Source organism: Lepidochelys olivacea, assembly GCF_965140295.1.
Source record: "Lepidochelys olivacea isolate rLepOli2 genome assembly, chromosome: 1".
In the NCBI taxonomy this organism is placed as follows: domain Eukaryota; kingdom Metazoa; phylum Chordata; order Testudines; family Cheloniidae; genus Lepidochelys; species Lepidochelys olivacea.
Window position 1 is genome coordinate 16,935,957 of NC_140411.1, and position 21,340 is coordinate 16,957,296.

The 21,340-nt window shown below is 39.7% G+C and overlaps 1 protein-coding gene across 2 annotated transcripts in view; it reads left to right on the top strand.

The window, feature by feature from the left end:
• The window catches only part of ACER3 (alkaline ceramidase 3), a 100,671-nt gene that overhangs the window by 26,833 nt on the left and 52,498 nt on the right, over positions 1-21,340 (top strand). For both annotated transcript variants that reach the window (XM_084631484.1, XM_084631483.1), the window contains exons 2-4: positions 5,638-5,748; positions 14,724-14,776; positions 18,061-18,113. In XM_084631484.1, the coding sequence (XP_084487610.1) occupies positions 5,638-5,748; positions 14,724-14,776; positions 18,061-18,113 (217 nt within the window). The remainder of the gene's footprint in view (positions 1-5,637; positions 5,749-14,723; positions 14,777-18,060; positions 18,114-21,340) is intronic.

A 21,340-nucleotide genomic window follows, 5' to 3' on the forward strand; every position in this document is an offset into this window, starting at 1 on the left:
GACACACCCAGAGGAAAGCAGTACATACTGACTTTCATGGATTTTGCCACCCGATGGCCGGAAGCAGTAGTTCTAAGCTACACTAGGGCTAAAAGTGTGTGCCAGGCACTAACAGACTTTTTTGCCAGGATAGGTTGGCCCTCCGACATCCTTACAGATGCAGGAACTAATTTCCTGGCAGGAACTATGGAAAGCCTTTAGTGGTGGCAGCATACTGTTCAAGGCCAAGGCAAAGTTTGTACCTTGGGGGAGGTTTTTAACCTAAGCTGGTAAGAATAAGCTTAGGGGGGGTCTTTCATGCAGGTCCCCACATCTGTAACCTAGAGTTCAGAGTGGGGAAGGAACCTTGACACCCATGCATACGTTAGTTCCCACCCACTTTTTTTTAAACCCCTTTCTTTCCATGCCCTTTGTCCCTTCTGTCACCCATGCCACATAATTAACCCCTCCCCCCCTTTGCTTCCTTTCCCTTCTCTCCCTCTCCTTTCCTTTCATTCATCTGGCTACCTGTGCATAGAAAGAAACCTCTGCCTCCCCAGAACCTCTAAAAGGGAGGCCGCCCCCACATGATACAGCTAACTTAATCCAGCCTTTAGGCACAAGCAGGTGACCACTCTTTCAGATGTGCTTGAATACATGCCATTCTTCCCACTTTCTTAATAAGCATATTAGACACCCTGATAATTGTTAGCTTGCACTGTAGCTCTGACTGGATTGTCCAAAGTTAAAGGTTTGATTATAAAAATAAGTACTTGTCACTTTCAAAAATATGAAAAGTTCTAAGATTAAGTCACTTGTGGCCTAATAATAAACAGACCGGAAGAAAATTCAGGTACTTCACCTTTGACTTCACTATCTCATACTTGTATTTTCTTTTCCCTATTGCTATGTGCAAGACCCACACAAATGGAAATACATTGACAGTGGCTGTGCAAAATGCTGTCAGATGTGCGAAGTAAAACTGATGTTTTTTTCTTGAATCATTTAGTTAAAGTAAACGTAGAAATTACGTGTGATGATAGTTGTTATAATGTTGGTATCCCTTTAAAATGCTGCTGCCTTCCCTGTTTTTCTTGTTTAAAGTGGTGGTATGATACCATACAGATTTTTAATGGAAGAAATGTGGTGGTCCTCTTTATTGATCACAAATCTAAAACTAAAAAAACTTTAACTGCAAAAGTGTCCTTGCCACGCTGTCATATACACCCTACTGTAACTTACTATTTTCAGTTCAGGAGAGTCAAAATTGATGGCTTTTCCTAAAGAGAGAGAGAACATTTTAACAGCGGAAAGGACCCTCATGATTCATAAATCTCTTTCATCCTTCGTACAAATATAGATACCAGGGTAATTTAGAAATGTTCCTGTCACACTGGTTGCCCTGCCAAAAGTTTAATGAGGTATTTTTTAGCTTCTTTAGTACCTTTCCCTCATTGAAAACCCTGCATTTGTTGCAAGTTATTGTAATGCATTAGGGTATTTTTATTCCATGCTTAGATTTTTCTAATGGCCATATTTTGTTGAAAATAGACTGAATTGTCTAGCTTCATTTACTTTATCCTATCACATTTTCCTTCATGTGTTTTGTAGAAGTAACTTTCCAATTCAAAAGTTAGCTAATTCTGTAGGAATTAAAGGTTTACAAAATCTAGGTTCAGCAAATTTATGGGAGCCCATTTATTCTACAAAATATTCCAGTTAACACCAAGCTCCGTTCCGTGTTGTACCCATTTATGCCTTTGTTTCCTTTCATGTGCACGCATCAGGCACATCATTAGACTGTCAGATCTTTGTTTGGCATGACTGAAACTGTTGTCTGGAGCCATGTACACTTATGGTGGTTTATAGATGTTTGAAGGACTGTAAAATTGTTCGGTGAATATACATGCAAAGTAATAGACTTCTCAAATTTTCCATAGAAATTTGAATTACCGATTGTATTTGTTCGATAGTTTGCAGATATGGTAAAACTCTGCCCATGGGAAGTATAACTAATAGAGGACCATGGAATTTATATTTGTATAAATTTGTTTTCATACAGGTACAGTACTGTACTTGGACTTCCTTGGCAAATAAAATGTCACTTTGGAACAATGCTGTGTATTAAAATAGCCTTTTCATGAAAAATTGTCATGAAAATTTGCAAAGCAAGGCATGAAATCTACTTGCCTTCCCTTTACCATGATGATAGATTAAACTAACACTTAGGTTAAAAAAAATTATTCTCCCTGGGTGCGTATAATCTTGAAAAAGCTGCTTTTAACAAAGCAACTAGATTTTTATAATTTGTGTGGTGATGGGGAGCCTGTGTTCAGGGAAGGCCTTGGGACTCATGCTGTTCAGATAAATAAAGCTGGGTGGGGTGAGAGTGCATACTAGGTGGGAGGGAGGATGATGGGGGACTCAACAGTCTAACGTGGAGCAGTAGGGGAAGTACAAAAGTGCAAAGCGTACAATATTTTTAATAGGTTCCCCTGATGCATGCCAAGAGCATTTAGTCAATACCGTGTGCTAAAACAATGTGGGAAGTAGTATCTAAAATTTCAGAGTAACAGCCGTGTTAGTCTGTATTCGCAAAAAGAAAAGGAGTACTTGTGGCACCTTAGAGACTAACCAATTTATTTGAGCATGAGCTTTTGGTCACGAAAGCTCATGCTCAAATAAATTGGTTAGTCTCAAAGGTGCCACAAGTACTCCTTTTCTTTTTATCTAAAATTTGTTAGGAGTGATGGCACTTCCTCTCATTGCAAGACAGCCTGAGATGTAAGGAATGTGCTCACTGATAAGACTGTAGCAAATAGTTTACATCAGCTTCCGTTTTATAAATATTTAGAGAATGAAAGCTAAAACTCTTGCCTTAATGTACATTGTTCTCTTTTCTGTGTTCTCATATCAGTCTGAAGTTTACAGCCTTAATGGGCTCTATTCTGAAACGATTTGCTTTGTCAGTTATGAACAGGTCTTTCTTTACATGTTCCTTTAATTCAGTATTTTTGTATTCTTCTTTTGTGTATTTCTTAGCATCCTATGAATCATTTCATACTAATAAGCACCTTTAAGAAATTATGAGATTTACATGATCTGCAATAACTGCTTTGGGAAATCAGAGCATTTAAGAGCCACTCTAGAAAATTATGAAGACTTAGAACACAGGGCCATATTCTAAAGAAACTTTACCCTGCTTTTTCAGGCTACATAGCCCTCTTGCATTGTTTGTGGGGAGGACAAGATAATGGCCAAGTTAAAATATTTACAATACATACAACACAAATATTTAATTTAATGGGAGCTTCTTCCACCCCTGAATTCTGTTGAGGCTGACCTACTGCCCACTTTAGGGATGTGTCACAAGGTAGAGAATGGGCATCTTTAGCCTGCTGAGGTCCTATAATCTTATCTCTCCTTATCTGATGGCTCTGCAGCCCTACTCTCCCCAAACTAATGATCAAGGAGAGAGATTCAGTATTATCTAGCCTTGTCTAAAGGGATGCATCTACTGAAATAAGGAATAGTCTTCTTGACACTAGTCGTTGGGCTGGTGACCCCCAAAGGGAATTAAGAATGAAGAGATCCTATAGGGCAGGCCCTTATTCTGCAGTCAGATAGGCATTGGGTGCCTTTGCACAGCCCTGTTGACCTCAGTAAGGATTCACTTGGGTACAGGGGGTATGGTTCTGCAGTACCGATCATAAGACTGCGGCCTTTCTTCAGGGATCACTGACTTGCAGCCAGAACAGCTTTGTTTATAACTGGATCAAATTGGTGGTTGTGCCATTGTTAAGCATGATCATGTTAGTAAAGCACCTTGTTAAAGAAGGTACTCGCTTCAGATACAATTTATCTGCTTATGAAGAACATCTAAAATGGAAACAATCTAAATTTGTCTGTGTTTATACTAGTTGCCTTTTCAGGTTTGCTGAGCTTTGGCAGTGAAAATAGGCTAGTTACTTCACCAGTATCTAATTTCACATTCTGGTTCTCATGCTGGAATAATACTGTTGTGTCTGGGGTTTTTGCACTGCAGGAGAGTGTTTAAATATGTAAAGCAAAGCATAGTTTCTTTGGTAGTGTTTCTTGGAATATATTGGACTTTAAAACACTTGAGCATAGTTTGATTCTTCCCATTTCCTTTTGGCAAGTAGTTTGAGGGGATTAGGTATTTGTGTGAGAAGAGTTCCTGTGGCAGGTGCTATATTGAGCTGCTATATTGGTCAAAATGCCCCAAATTAACTTACACGTTTCACAGGATGCACCTCTTTGTTCAAGGCTTTATACAATTTAACTCTTATTGGAGATCCTTGAATAATAAGGCTCTGATATTAGCATAATATCAAGCATTTCTGGTTTTTGGTCTGATGCAATCTGCAAGTACGTGTTTCTCTGTGCTTTATCTTGTCAGGTGGTCAGACTCATGTATTTTTGTGAATCAGCCCTTTTAAAGAAAAGTATAGGTCTGTATTTAATTTGGTAACTACAGTACATAACTTCTGCTCCTAAAATCTGACTACATCAGGCAGGGATAAGATGCTGAATTTGCACTCCTTTCAGACCAAGCCTGTTTGCTTAATTTCAGTTGCCTTACTTAAGGGTTTACTCACTTTTGTTTGCACTTTGTGCAGTCATTTATAGTACACCCATGCAAAGTGGATGTAAAAACACTACCCAGTCAGTATGGGAGAGTCGTTGTTTATAGTATTTGTGCAGGTGCTCTACTTTCTTGCAGTGGCATCTGGTATCCTAGATGGTTGTAGTTCTAAAATGTGACACTTATTTTTGGTCTTCTCTTTGTGTTATCGGATTGCATGTTATATGTATCTGAATACAGCCAAGCTCAGTGTTTAGGCAAATGGCTTCAAGTTCTATTCAGCTAAAAACTGGAGATCTGTGTTGGTAGCAGAGCTCTTGTGGTCAGATGTCACACATCCCAGCAGCCTGTTGCTTCTGGACCACACTAAGAATGTGCTGGTCCTACTGAAATTTGTCTTTAGAAATGTGCTTTGGTTAGTAGGTGTATGGTAAAAGCTTTAAACCCTGATAAGGGAAGAGTGTTGCCTGCAGTTAGCTTAAATGATTAAAATGAAAATTGTATAACCTCTCTTGAGGGATCAGAGGGAGGAGCATGGGGAGAGAAGGAAGGAGTACTGTATGCTCATGTTAGTGCCCCTAAAGTGTTCCAGGAGTTGCTTTTTCAAAAAAAGCAGCTCCTTACAATACCAAAACTTCTGCTGTTTGAGGATTTATATTTGCTAAAAGAATTTCTGATAAAATATGCTTTGTATTCTACCAAGATTAACCATATTTTTCCTGTTCCTTTGCCATAAACATAAGCACCATCCAGTATTCCTCTTTGGTCTGATGTACTATTGTAATATTACCTGGGCACATGGAAAGTAGTATAAAGGTGTTTTTGTTTTAAAAAAAAATCAACCCCCCCCCCACACACACTTTTTAGTGACGTTATCCAGACTGTAGCAAAATCTAACAGTGGATAAAGTGCTGAAGCAGAAAGAGGCTTGGAGAAAAGGTGTAGCCTTTTTACTGAGAACTGTTGAAGTCTTGTTTGAATGAATGCAGCTTTGTTTATTTCAAGTGCATGTTGCCCAATACTAAATCTCTTCTTGGGTTTCTATCTTACAGGGAACACAGTGAGTAACCTGATTTTCATTCTACCTCCAATCTATGGTGCGATTCAGACCTATAAAGATGGCCTTGAAAAACGATATTTAGCTGCATTTTTTTGTCTCACAGGTATGTGTAAAACTTGATTTGCACTTTAATTATACAGGGATTTCAGATGAGATCTGTATAGTCAAAATCGGAACATTTGTTTCTGTTATAACTTCAACCTCAGTTCTTTATATAATCTATAATATCTGGAGATGATTATTAGTTTTGTTTAGGCCAGATAAATAAAATTAGAATTAACAAAATAACTGTCTGATGTAGTAAAATAAGCACTATCTGGCCTTGTGTCCTAATCCAGTGCATACATTTTCATAGACTGTGTCCCTTTTATGCTGATTTACAGAAGCTATGTTGTGTGGCCCATATTTACCAAACAGTAACACTTATAAAAGCATAAATAAAACAAGTGGGCAAACACCTTGGAGGAACTGAGTGAGCACAAGGTTTCCATCTCTTTTGTCAGTTTTAGTACTTACCTTTTACTGGTTTGACCTGCATCAGGACAAACAATCACATTCAAGGCATTCTCCCAGTAGCTAGAGGGCACTCTTCTCTTTACAGAACTTCATAATATTAACCTGTAGACAGGCGTCTAAGAAGCTCAAATAACTGTGGTGTTGAAAGCATGACCTATTAGAGAGAGTCTCTCTGAATATTTTTCCCAAGTACTGCTTATTTTCTTTGGGATTATGTCTATAGTACTTTAATGTTACACATTCTAGAAGGGAATTGATCCAACTTCTTGTATCAAGCACTTCTGTAGTTGTTTTGAACTTAATCTAACCTTATCTCCCCAAAGTATACGTCTGGTATCTATTGGTCCTGCTTTCTCTTATCAGAGGTGTTGGACTTTGAGTGTACATCGGAGGCATAGCTCCTAGATTTGGCCTGAAATTTTTGTCAAAGATTGAAGTGTCTTATTTTGTGTTTTAGATTCTCTTCTATATTTTTTGGCATGCTTAAGTTCTAGTGCTAAATCACTCAAATTGTGCTAAAGATAAATGAATGCCAAGGGAGAAAGGATTCTGCACTCCAGCCACAGATTGATAAGAATTTATAACCAGCCTAGAAGACTTGGCTTTAAATGAAACTGAGAGATGTGCGTAGAATTGTTATTAGAACCTTTCAGTTAAGGGGTCTGTCACGGTTCCTCCCCCACTCTGAACTCTAGGGTACAGATGTGGGGACCTGCACGAAAAACCTCCGAAGCTTATCTTTACCAGCTTAGGTCAAAACTTCCCCAAGGTACAAAATATTCCACCCTTTGTCCTTGGATTGGCCGCTACCACCACCAAACTAATACTGGTTACTGGGGAAGAGTTGTTTGGACGCGTCCTTCCCCCCAAAATACTTCCCAAAACCTTGCACCCCACTTCCTGGACAAGGTTTGGTAAAAAGCCTCACCAATTTGCCTAGGTGACTACAGACCCAGACCCTTGGATCTGAGAACAATGAAAAAGCATTCAGTTTTCTTACAAGAAGACTTTTAATAAAAATAGAAGTAAATAGAAATAAAGAAATCCCCCCTGTAAAATCAGGATGGTAGATACCTTACAGGGTAATTAGATTCAAAACATAGAGAGCCCCTCTAGACAAAACCTTAAGTTACAAAAAAGATACACAGACAGAAATAGTTATTCTATTCAGCACAATTCTTTTCTCAGCCATTTAAAGAAATCATAATCTAACACATACCTAGCTAGATTACTTACTAAAAGTTCTAAGACTCAATTCCTGGGCTATCCCCGGCAGAGACAGAATATAGACAGACCCACAGACCCTTTGTTTCTCTCCCTCCTCCCAGCTTTTGAAAGTATCTTGTTTCCTCATTGGTCATTTTGGTCAGGTGCCAGCAAGATTACCTTTAGCTTCTTAACCCTTTACAGGTGAGAGGAGCTTTCCCCTGGCCAGGAGGGATTTCAAAGGGGTTTACCCTTCCCTTTATCTTTATGACAGGGTCATTCACCTATTCCTACCCAGAAGCCAAAAACAGGTCTACATGGAGTAGCTGGGACCACTCCTGTCCCTAGATTGTGGGAAATGCAAGAGAAGAAAACCATTACTTTTCAGCTACCACAAAAAAAAAAAGGCAAAAATAATCCAACAAAATTAAATTTGAAAAATTATAAAAATAAATGAAACTCCAAGTGCTGCCCCTGGATTTCATTTCTTGGTTGTGTGTGAAGTTATTTTAAATATTAATCCATAAATACCTTAATATAAAAAAATCCCCACAGAATATTCTCCATCTAGTCCCCAGAATTCATTCCTGTAAGACTAGTCCCTACACAATAGAAGCAGTCTAATAAAGCATCATTTATCATATAAAGTTTCAGATTTTTCCTGAACCTGCTTACAAATACATATCTACATCCATTCTGAGAGGTGAAAGCATGGGTGGGTTCATAGCCTGAAATTTGTGGATGGCATTGTATTTGCATCACCACTCAGATTTTGAAACAAATATATCAACTGACATTCAAATATCTACAATTGCTAGTACCAAGAAACCTGTATTAATGCTTTCAGAAATAAAAGGAATATGGTGCTCTAAATATAATATAGCTTAGTGGGATCTTACATTTTCAGCAGTACTTTATTTACATATGTTAGACTACTTTCCACTGCTCTAAAATAGGGTGTGTATTCTGTGCTTATCACACTGTTTAGATATGCCCCTCTGTAATTTGAAGTGATGAGGATCAACATAAAAATGTTGAGGGGTGACACCCGGTATCTATTTAACTACTGCAGCTTGTTGTCAGCTTTAACTTTGAAATGCTATGTCGCTTCAATTGGTTGCCAAAGCTTCTGAATTAAGAGGTTCCAGCTGGCTAAATTCTGTATGCTTACTGACCTCTATGCTATTACATGCTTGGGGAAACTCTCTTGTAACAATGTAACCTAGACCTCTACTTCCTGGGTCAGAACCTAATTGTCTCCCTTTCTCAATATGTAGATGACCACATGGGAAGCTTATTTCTGTGGCAAATGTTTCATTCCTCTCTCCTCATGTTTGTTCCCAGTTCGAAAATACTATACTTATTTGAGGACGTACTTACAGAATGTCTGATTGTGTTTTTGGTTTTTATGAAGTGAATACTTTTCTAGAAATGCCTAGATCATGTAAGTCTTTCTATAATGTGAGGCAAGGAACGGGGAACATAAGGGTGTTGTGGTGGAAGTGAGACTAGAGGCCACACATGGACACAAATAAGGTTAAGTACTAAGCTACTTTAACTACTCTACCTTAGTATAATTACTCTTCTTTACTGAGCAGAAATAAATCCCAAGCCCCTTGCATGCTTGCTATGTTATTTCAATTGCATGGCTTAAAAAAAGGGTGGGTATGGATAGAAAATGGGTGCTTCCGAGGAAATAAGGATTTTTCTGTGATCCTTGGCAGACACATGAGGTGCTCAGTTACATGCTTCCCTTTCTAGTTCGTAGCTTGCTCGTTAATGTCCAATCAGGATTCCATGGCCTGCTCATCACGTCATACTATATGCATAGTGTGCAGGGTTAAGACAGAAGAATAAGACCTTGTACCATTTCACAGAGGCCCTTAGATAACAGCTGTGGCTCTCAAACTCTGACTGAAACTTTTCAACTAGCTCCACAGCAAAGTGTGTTTTGTTTTGTGTTTTGTTTTGTGTTTTGTTAAATAACTTTTTGACAAAAATAGTTATGAATTTTTTTGTTTTATCTGTTTTTATTTTCTGGTTAAAATCTTTGAAGCAAAATGGGAAATGTGTATTTTTGTTTAGAAAAAATTCATTTTGTGTGGTAACAGGAAAATCTTTAAAGAAAAAACTAGAGATTTTTTTTCTTCTTCCCACCATTTTGTCTTCCTTTTTCACCTTTCTTGCTGGGGAAGTGGGAAAGTTTTTTTTTTTTAATTTAAAACTTCAAGCGAGAGAGAGTAACTTTTTTTTTCCTTTTCCCCTTTCAGAGAGGGGAAAAGGGAAGGGGGAAATGAAAAATAAATTAAAATTTTGAATTTGAAATGAGAATTTTCATCTTGAAGTTTTTTTGGTCAAAAAAGTGTTTTCATTTCTTTCAAAAATTTTCACAAACTAAATTTAAATTTCTGCTAGCCCTGTTTGGCTGAGTTTGAAATGGCAACATAGAGATGTAATCATAGAAATATAGGGTTGGAAGGGACCTCATGAGATCATCTAGTCCAGCCTCCTGTGCTGAGGCAGGACTAAGCATACCTAGACCACCCCGACAGGTGTGTGTTCTTAAAAACCTCTGATGATAGGTATTCCACAACCTCCCTTGGAAGCCTATTCCAGAGCTCAACTACCCTTATAGTTAGAAAATTGTTCCTAATATTTAACCTAAATCTCCTTTGCTGCAGATTAAGTCCATTATTTCTTGTCCTGCCTTCAGTGGGCATGGAGAAAGATAGATCACCATCCTCTTTATAAGAGTCCTTAACATATTTGAGGACTGTAATGAGGTTTCTCCCCTCACCCATCATCTTTCCTCAAGACTAAACATTTTTTTAACCTTTCATCATAGGTCAGGTTTTCTAAACCTTTAATCATTTTTGTTGCTCTCCTCTTGACTTTTTCCAGTGTATCCACATCTTTCTTAAAGATGACATACCACCCTTACTTCTACACTGCTGCCTTCAAAGCTGGGCGGCCGGAGAGTGGTGGCTGCTGACTGAGGACCCAGCTCTGCAGGCAGCAGCGCAGAAGTAAGGGTGGCAGTACCATACCATGCCGTCCTTAATTTTGTGCTGCTGCGGCGATGCCTTCAGAACTGGGCTCCTGGCCAGCAGCGGCTGTTCTCCGGCTGCCCAGCTCTGAAGGCATCGCCGCCGTCAGCAGCAGCACAGAAGTAATGGTAGTAGTACTGCAACCCACCCCCATAATAATATTGCGACCCCCCCACCCCGCCACACACACACTCCTTTTTGGGTTAGGACCCCTACAATTCCAACACTGAAATTTACGATTTTTAAAATAGTCTGACCATGAAATTGACCAAAATGGCCCATGAATGTGGAAGGGCCCTGTGTATTGGTGAAGCACTCCTGGTGCAGACATGGCCTTAGTCTTAGATCATGAGCAGAGTGGAATGGGATCCTTGCCTGCCCAGTGGATATAGCATAGTGCAGCAAATCAACATGTTGTAACTTGCAAGCATGACATCCACAGTGCCTTTCTCAGTTTAGAAACTTGCTGAAACTGCAGTCTTAAAATATTGTGGTGTGAGGATTTTTTTGTTTGTTTGTTTTGTTTTTTGTAGTAAGCATGTTAGGGGCATCTGCGTGTGGTGATGGACAAATGCAGAGTATGCTTATAATTAAAGCTGCGATCACAAGTATTTTTAGTAAAAGTCACGGACAGGTCATGGGCAATAAACAAAAATTCACAGCCTGTGACCTGTCCATGACTTTTACTAAAAATACCTGTGACTAAATCTTGGGGTGGGAGTGTGGGGACCTCTGCTGAGGGGGTGTTGGGCGGTACCAGCTGCCCGGGGCCATGGACCGTGGCTGCTCTGGCTGGCCGGCCGGGGATTGCTGCATGGGGCCACTGGAGCAGCAGTTGGTGTGGCTGTCCCAGGGGCCACTTGAGTAGTTGGCCCTGGAGCGAGCCAGACACTTGGGCAGGCCTGGGTTGAGCCACACTGCCCCTCCAGAAGTCTCGTAGAGTTGCAGAATCTGTGACTTCCGCGACCTCTGTGACAGACAAGTAGTCCCACTTATAATTTGCACAAAAGACTGTAACATTTTGTCTTGTTAAGTAGTTCCTTTCCAAATTACCTAACTTTGAAAAGGCATATTTACCTGCTATCTAGGCACACAATTGGGTTTTTACTTCAGCACAGTGGCTTCTCAGCTGACTGTTGACTGCATGTTCTTTTGATTGATGATGATCTATTTGGCTGCTGTGAATATATACCAAAGTCAAACAGTAGTACTAACGGATGTATTATATAGAAGCATCAATCCTCAAGACTCTCAATATGGATTATTAACTGCTACTGGGATGGAGCAAGGAAGCCACCACCATGCAAACAGAACTGAATTTAAGGGGTTCTCTTAGATGGACAGAATATACTTTAGATGGCTTTTATCCAGGACTCTAGAGTGACATAATTACTTTTGCATAAAGTTAACATGAGATCTTATGACCAAAAGTATTCAAGGCCTGGGTTTTCTGTCTCATCCAAAAGATAGTACCCTAAGCACAATTCCCACAGCACTGTTCTAGGGCACTGATTCAGAGGGGAGAGTGCCACCTACTGAATAACCAGCTCCCCATCATGCAGCACCCTGGATTTCTCACTGAGTTCTTGCATCCAAATACTGAACAGATCTGATCCTGCTTGATTTAGGAAATCTGACATGATTGCACCAAGATTATAGATTTTATTGAAGTGGTGCATGTACAGGGCTTGCACCTAAAGCATTCATAGTTTTTTAGAATTTAACAGACCCAAGAGCATTTCTCATTTTAAGCATTTTAAGGAATATCTTTCAACCCAGTGTAATCTTTCATAATAAAAGAAACACCAAGGTTCTACAGCATAGTCCTTACAACAGTTTCTAATTTTGTATGTGTGGAGTGGGATTCTAATTGGTTTGCTGGTTTTATAACTTTAATAACCTACAACTAACATATTTTGTTCATTAAAAAAACAAGTTGAAACCTTGCATGCCATGTTTCTGCCCAAGGTGAAATTTATTGCTGTTATAAACTGGAAAGGATTTTTATAGAGAAAATACTGATGTAACCTTGACTACAGTGACACCAACTCATGCACTGCTATGATGAGCTTATTGATTTCCAAATTGAATGACAGTCAGAATATACTGTAGGTGTAGCCAGATACATGTGAATTTCCCAATTAAATCTTAATGGAGTTAGAATAGATGTTGGTCATGATATGAAAAGTTCTCTAAAAAGAATGTGTAGATGCAGGTACACAGTGACACTCAGGTTTAAATGACAGGTTTCAGAGTAGCAGCCGTGTTAGTCTGTATTTGCAAAAAGAAAAGGAGTACTTGTGGCACCTTAGAGACTAACCAATTTATTTGAGCATAAGCTTTCGTGAGCTGAACTGTAGCTCACGAAAGCTTATGCTCAAATAAATTGGTTAGTCTCTAAGGTGCCACAAGTCCTCCTTTTCTTTTTTCAGGTTTAAATGAGTAATTTAATTAAATTTCAGTTGGGAACGATGGAAGTGCGTATGCTTGCCATAGACAATGGTGTCCAATTTCCCCAGAGCGCTAATGAAGTTCAGATATCTCTGACAACACATTTTGAACGATATGGTTGGACTGCAAATGTGACTGTAAGTAAGCAGTTGCATGCTTAGACATTCCTCTTCAGTAAGGAGACACAGTGACATAGTAATACTAGTCTAACAGAGCATAAAAAAACAGAACACCTCTAGATAAGGGCACTTGCACATCTGACCAACTTCAGTATGTATTCTCGAAAGTGATCTATTTACCCATTACTGAAATGTGACTATTATATCTTTGGACTGGAGTGCCACACTGCAGAGCAGTTTAAGACAAAATGAAAAATACCTTGATTTGAAACTAAGGGAGAGTGTTAGGTGGAATGTGTATAAACCCAGACATTAACCTATCTACTCTTCCCCCAACCCCAAAAAAAGGAAGATTTTTTTTTTTTTTAATGGCAAGGAACATATCTTGTCACATTTGAAAGTACTAGGGGAGACCAGCAACCCCTTGCCAAAGCTAACTCCCTGCCCCACCAAGTCTTATCTAAATAGTCAGAACAATTTCTAAGGCTGTCTCTACGCTAGCAGCACTTTACCTGTGTGGGAATACCGGTATACTATACCGGGAAAGTGCTCCTAGTGTGGACGCAACTTATACCAGCAAATCTACACTTTTACTGATATCTGATTCCCCTCTCCCTTCGCAAGGCAAACTCATCCATAAAAGCAGGGCTTTACCGGTATAACTGAAGGCAAGTCTACACTAGAACACTACATCGGCGCAGCTGCACCACTGTAGCACATCTGGTGATGACGCGCTGTGCTGTTGGGAGAGCGTTTGCCCATCAGCATAATTACTCCACCTCCGTGAGAGGTGGAAGCTATGTCAGCGGGAGAGCAACAGTGTGCACAGTGCTTAGTTCAGTGTAACTTACGTTGCTCGGGGGGTGTCTTTGTCACATCCCTGAGCGACGTAACTTACAAATCAACTTAAGCGGTAGTGTAGACCAGCCTAACTCTACACCAGGGTCTTCTGCCCACACTGCTATATTGGTCAAGGACCACACGCCTGACTGACATAGCTATGCTGGCTGAAGTCTGAGTGTGGACATGGTTTAAGAATCTGTCTTCATCAGGCCTAAGAAAAACAAGGTGAATGATATCCAGGTAAGGTGGTGTCTTTAAACTAATGTCAGAAGTAAATACAGAGATGAGAGGGCAAATATGTCAAATGAAAAAAGCCAGGTGAATATATCAAGAGCTTCATAGAAGTCAGAAATGGAAAAGATCTGCTAGTCTTTTTTCTGAATAGTTCCATTAGGTTTACGTAATCTGCAATCCACAGCTGTACCTGGCTCTAATTCTGAAATCTGAACTCAAATCCTGTTTCCTGTGGTCTGATAAAGATTCTGTAAACTTTGGCTTTTAAAGCCTTTCAGCTGAACATCAACAAAAATATCACAGGTTTGTGGTTTTTATTTAGTCAGAAGACAATACTGTGTAACTGTTTCTCCATCTTTCTTAACGGTTCTAATACATTTAATATTTGGGAATACAATACTCCTGTGATCCTAATGCTCAGTGCTCTCCTATTTTATGGAAAAGAATGCTGGGGGAAATATTCTCTGACAAAAAGTTCAATGGGATCTTTAATGACCAATATGTCTGTCAAAAGGCGTTAAAAAAAAAATTGGATAGATGACTGAAAATGTCCCTGTCTGTGATGTTTAAAGATCTGTTGTCAGTGAAGTTAATTTGTTAAGATAATACACTGATGTGATTTTAACAAAGGTTATGCTAATTGTGTTTTGGTTTCATTTCAGCTGTTGGATTGGGATCCTGGTGCTTCCACATGACCCTGAAGTATGAAATGCAGGTTAGTACTAATCAGCAGATGCGAATAACCTTGTGCAGGTATCTCACTATTGTCCCCAAGTGTGCATTTGCTGGGTTTTTTTAATTCTGTAACCAAATGCCTCCAGTGACTTGCTTTTCCCTCATAGGAATCAAATCAGGTGGCTGTGCATGTTCATTTTAAGTCTGGCAGAGCTGGCAAAGAATTATCACTCTAAAGGGGGACAGAATGTGTCATTTTAGGGATTTGTTCTTAGCTAATCTAATTTTGTTTGATTTATATGTAAAATATGTTTTTCACTGGATGTGATTCCTTTCAGCATAGATGTAGTGTGAGCCCTACTTTGTTAGCCATTGGTACTGATGTACATGCAGGAATGTATACTGGTTTCTAAATCAGTACTTTAATCAATTGACTATTTAGTAAAAGGGACGTTCCCTATTATGAGATTTAGAGTTTTCATTTGTGATGCTGTAATATTAAACTACATTACAGCTTCGACTTGGTACTGAACATTATTGCCTAGGATTATTTTTGTCATCCATTGGTATCCCCGTGTATTGCTTAATGTTGTAGCAGTATAAAACTGCACTTCTGGATGTGCATCTGCCCTTGGCACTTAAGTCGAAACTCTGTGAAAAGCAGTAATTGTTGGCTGGTTCTCCATTTGGGAATAATAGAAGAGGTTCTTCAGCAATACATTGTTGGGCAAGGAGATTCTAGTCCCAATATAGCGTCATTCCCAAGAAGACTTGAAGGGCTTTGCCATAGATATGAGAACACGAGACAAATTCATCTTCCAAGTCAAGGTCAGTATGGTGACGGCCTCCATAATCTTCTCTCTTATGTCTATGGGATTTGTTGGAGGCTGTCAGCCTCAATGGTGCATATTATTATCTGTCATTGAGGTCAGAATGTATAAAGTACCGAAGCTTTTGCATATGCAAGGTCCCTTCTAGTACAAATTACTCCACAGCACTCAATATCTAGCTGTAGAAGCAGCTAACCTAAATGCGAGGGATTCACAATTACCCTGTTACTAGCTGATGAGTCCCCATAGTCAGAAAAAGTACATTCCATCCTTTAGACAATGCTGTTGTTCACTGGGTCTGTGTCTCAGCAATGAAAAGTCATCATTCATAGTGGCTCAAGTGGTAACTTTCACAGGAGCTATCATTAACTCAGTATTGCAAACAGACCATCAGGCAGAATTGTACAGCAAAGGGGAAAAGGCAATGGCTTCAGAAAAATTGTTCCAGTGGTTGCCTGAAGAGCAGCTGCCAAAACTGTTTGGTGGGCAGCTATATCCGCTCACTATGTCACTATGCAAGGTTCCTTGATGCTTGGACATCCAGTAGTTAAGACTTCTGAAAGGACTGATTCACACCCTCCTTCTTGTGCCTGGGCCATGCTGTCTTTTGGGGGGAATTGGTTCCCACCTAGATGGAATCTATTTGAACCTCTAGGAGATTTACTCTACTATTTTGTCCTTGAAAACTACCAAAATGTGAACTTTGGAGGCTAGTGTCCAGTTTTGAAAATGTTGGCCACAGTATTTGTTTTGATTTTGGTTTTATTTTCTTTCATGGAACCTTAATTTATTAACAACTTTTATTTAAAGAAGGAGCTACATGGATTAATCACGTGGTTATGCCTGACCAGACCTTGGAAAATTGAAATATCAAAAATGCTAAGAAATGGTTTAAGCAAACTCTGGGCTGTTCATCTCTAGTGCTGAATCTTCTAAATGAATAGCTTCATTTATCCTGGGTATTGTTGGTCATCCCTTCTGAATTCTCCAAGTTTTTTTTTGCCAAAAATAAGAGACGTTAATTTGTTCTCACTCTTGATAGACTCGGCCACTATCTTAAAATGACTGAATTGCCTTTCAACGTGAAAGTTAAAAATTGAATGGTTATTTTGGCCAATGTGTTCAGAGGCCTTCTTCCCAAGTTGAGCAGTACCAGGCTGGCTTTATGCAAAGGAACATGTCAGTTACCATCGGGAGTGGTTTCCTTTCATGTGGTTCAGCACTTAGAGTAGGACTACAGCGTCTCTGGCACCAGTGCAGCTGTGGCCCCTCTGGGTGCCCCTGCACCAGTGGTAGTCTGGGAGCCAGGAGCCACTGTACCAGCACAGCTCCAGCCTGGCAATCCCCCTCAATAACCTTCAGAAAGGGGAGCACCACTGCCTCCAGCAGCAAAACATGCTGGCCTTATTTGCACCCCATTTGACCTCTTCCCCGGAAAATTCATTTCCCTCTGACAAAAATGTGGGTCAAAGTAAAGAAACATAAAAATTGTTCTTTAATTGAAACTATGTGGAGCGCTTACTGTCTAAGTTCATAATGTTTAATGACCCCTTTGTCAAGATTCAGTCTCTTGACTTTACTGTCATCTTCCGTGAGAAATCAACTCCGCACTCTCAAATTCACATGTGCATGTATGTAAGCACTCATTGGAGAGCAGAGTTTTGGTGGAAAAGGTGATGTTCTGATTCTGTGTATGTGATGCAAAAGTTCAAATGCAACATGAGCATCCTCAGCAGAAGTATCTATTCTTCATAGATCTTTCTTGCCTCCTCCATTAAGGTGGGTGTATTACTTCCCAAAGACTTTTCCCCCCTCCAGAAGAGTAACTTCATTTTCTTTAGGCAAAATGTTGTGATCCTATTACTAATGGTTTAAAAATTGTTTAAGATAAAAATGCATTAATTTGCAGTCATAATTGGAAGACCCAATTATTGCAACTTACTACAGTTTACTTAATTTTGCAAATTAGAAGGTAAACGAAAAGCGAGGCTACTGCATCAGAGAATGTTTCGTAATGTACTAATGTTCTGTAATACTCTGTGCAAAAATAATGAGGTCTTAAAGAGGCTTCACTACAACCTCCTGATTAATTTTTATTGAGAGGTGGGGAGATACCACGAAATGTTTTGAGCAGGTTATGAAGTTTGGGGGTTAGGTAGTTCCTGTATTACAGGATTTCTTTAAAAATTTACTGGAAATTCCGTAAATGTTTAAAAGGGATATGAGAGTGGTGAAAATGGCAGAGATCTGTGAACGCATGCTGTCTCATAATATGTTATATTTGAAAGATTTGTTAAGCAAGCATGGTAACTCACCTGCTTTCTAAGGTTGAGAGGCATTTGATACTGTCGAAGATAAAATATAGTCAAGAATCTGGGTATCATAAAACTGTTAAAAACCCCTACTTAACAAGTGATTTCCCCCTGGTTAACTTACACCTGTGCATGAGTTAAAAGCGATTTTTCATGTTTTGGTGTTTCTCTGCTTTTTGTAGCTATTGGATGAACTGCCAATGATATACAGTTGTTGTGTGTTTGTCTACTGCCTGTAAGTATTTTGTCAAATGTTTTTAATATTGGAAAGCTACTTTTATGTAATGTCCAATACATGGAACCCAATCTGCTCTCATTTAAATTGATGCTAAAGCATCTATGCTATACTCAGTGCAGTCAACAATTTTACTAACAGTAAAGAATCACGATTTAATGGGCAGATTAGGAGCCAGGAACTCTGACTTCTAGTCCTAGCTTTGCTAACTTAGACTTGCTGTGTGACCAGGTGCAGATTGCTTAACCTCTTTGTCTATTTCCCTAGCTGTAAATGAGACATAACATTTTGGATAAAGTAAGACAATATTGTGATAAGCCTTGTAGAAATGTTAATAAACAAATCAAATTGCCTCCCTACTTCACAGGGATGTTGATTTAATGTTTGTAAAAACATTTTGCAAATGTAAAGCATTATATACAGTTAAGAATTAAGCAGTATTTGGCATGTAGACAACAAGAGTAATGAAACTCTTGCAAAAACAGCAGGGTTATCGTTCACTAGGGACAGTGTGCTCTGAATGTAGACTTCTAAATTTTGGTCAAACCTGCTTTCCATACCCTTAAAAAAAAAAAAAAAAATTCTTAAGGAAACTAAATACTTTGTAGAAGAGTGTCCTGGAAAAACTAGAACATTTTGGCACAACATCCAAAGCAATTCTCCTCCTTGGATCAGGGAACTGTGTAGCATTTTGCAACTCCAACAAATGAGTCAAGTTATGCAATACTGTCTTTCCCACCTGCCACATCCAGTCCCTGAAGCGATATGGCGGGCTGTGCCTTGAAAATCCAACTAATGAAATCAATCCACTTATTCCTGTTATGAACTGGTTGCAAGCAATGAGTTTTGTTTGACTACTTAAAAACATAGAGACAGATCTTCAGCTGGTGTAAATTGGTGTAGCTTTATTGAAGTCTGCCTGTAGCTTGTGGATTAAGTGGAGTACTGTTGGGCCAAATCCTCAGGTGGGGTAAATTATCATAGCTGCATGCACTACAGTTTAGACCAGCTCTGATGTAAAACTTGGGTCCATAATGTTTTCATTCTTAAAACTGTTTCACTTTAATCTGAACCGATCCTAGAATCATAGAACCATCGGGTTAGAAGGGACCGCAAGGGTCATCTAGTGAGTCTAACCCCCTGCCAAGATGCAGGATTTGCTATGTCTAAACCAGTGGTTCTCAACCCGCAGCCCACGGGCCACTTGCGGCCCAATCAGCATATAGCTGCAGCCTATGTGACATCCTCAGTGCCATTCAGCTAGTATATATATTGTGTGGATGAGGCCCACATCACACACAGAGAGCAGCATATATGGCCTACAATGGTAAATAGGTTGAGAACCACTGGTTTAAACCATCCAAGACAGATGGCTATACAGCCTCCTTTTGACAACCTCCATTAAAGGGGAGCTTCCACAACCTTTCATAGAATCATAGAATATCAGGGTTGGAAGGGACCTCAGGAGATCATCTAGTCCAACCCCCTGCTCAAAGCAGGACCAATCCACAACTAAATCATCCCAGCCAGGGCTTTGTCAAGCCTGACCTTAAAAACTTCTAAGGAAGGAGATTCCACCACCTCCATAGGTAACACATTCCATTGCTTCACCACCCTCCTAGTGAAAAAGGTTTTCCTGATATCCAACCTAAACCTCCCCCACTACAACTTGAGACCATTACTCCTCGTTCTGTCATCTGCTACCACTGAGAACAGTCTAGATCCATCCTCTTTGGAACCCCCTTTCAGGTAGTTGAAAGCAGCTATCAAATCCCCCCTCATTGTTCTCTTCCACAGACTGAACAATCCCAGTTCCCTCAGCCTCTCCTCATAAGTCATGTGTTCCAGTCCCCTAATCATTTTTGTTTCCCTCCACTGGATGCTTTCCAATTTTTTCACATCCTTCTTGTAGTGGGGGGCCCAAAACTGGACACAGTACTCCAGATGAGGCCTCACCAATGTCAAATAGAGGGGAATGATCACGTCCCTCGATCTGCTGGTAATGCCCCTACTTATACATCCCAAAATGCCATTGGCCTTCTTGGCAACAAGGGCACACTGTTGACTCCTATCCAGCTTCTCATCCACTGTAACCCCTGGGTCCTTTTCTGCCGAACTGCTGCCGAGCCATTCGGTCCCTAGTCTGTAGCGGTGCATGGGATTCTGCCGTCTTAAGTGCAGGACTCTGCCCTTGTCCTTATTGAACCTCATCAGAATTCTTTTGACCCAATCTTCTAATTTGTCTAGGTCCCTCTGTATCCTATCCTTACCCTCCAGTGTATCTACCTCTCCACCCAGTTTAGTGTCACCTGCAAACTTGCTGAGGGTGCAGTCCACGCCATCCTCCAGATCATTAATGAAGATATTGGGGAAAAAAAACTGCCCCATGCGGTCTATTCCATTGTCCTACTGTTCTTACAGTTAGGAAGTTTTTCCTGAGATTTAATCTAAATCTGCTATGCTGTAGTTTGAACTCATTGCCTCTTGTCCTGCCCTCTGTGGCAAGAGAGAACAACTTTTCTCCATCTTTTATCCTGTACCCGTGAGATTTCTTTTGCATTTATTTTGCCTGAATTGAGTGTGATTCAGAGAAGAAAAAACCAAGTTCAAACACCAGTTCTTGGCTCGTATTGATTATTCCATATTTTTAAAAGTATAATGGACCTAAGTGAGGCTTATGCACAGAATCTGCTTGAAATTATGTACAGTGAGTAGTATACTGCATGTAAATTCTTAAATATAAGTGCTTTACATAATGTGCTTATATTTAGTAAAATTATGGAAGCTTAAGAAGAGAGATCATCTAGTTCATCTGCTTGCCAAAGTAGGATTGTTCAATACAGAATATTCCCTAACCCTTGGTTCAATCTAATTTAAAATCCCAAGTAGTAGAATTTCCACCACTTCCCTTGGCAAGATGCTCTAGAGCCATACATCTTCCTGTCTTGAAGATTTTTTGCAGATAAATATATATTTTTCCTCCCTTTCATCCCATTACTATAAGGCTAAGTAATATTTCTCCCTCTGTGGTGATTTGTAGACATATAAACCCTTATTCATCATTTAAGCTATACGTATTTAGGTCTTAATTTTTCTTGACACATCCATTCCTCCAGCCCCAGTCACGTTTGCTGTTCTCAGAGTTCTTTCCCGTTTATCAAGCTCTTTTCTGATGATGTGGTTCTCAGAACTGTACCCAGTAATCTAAGTGTGATTGCACCACAGCC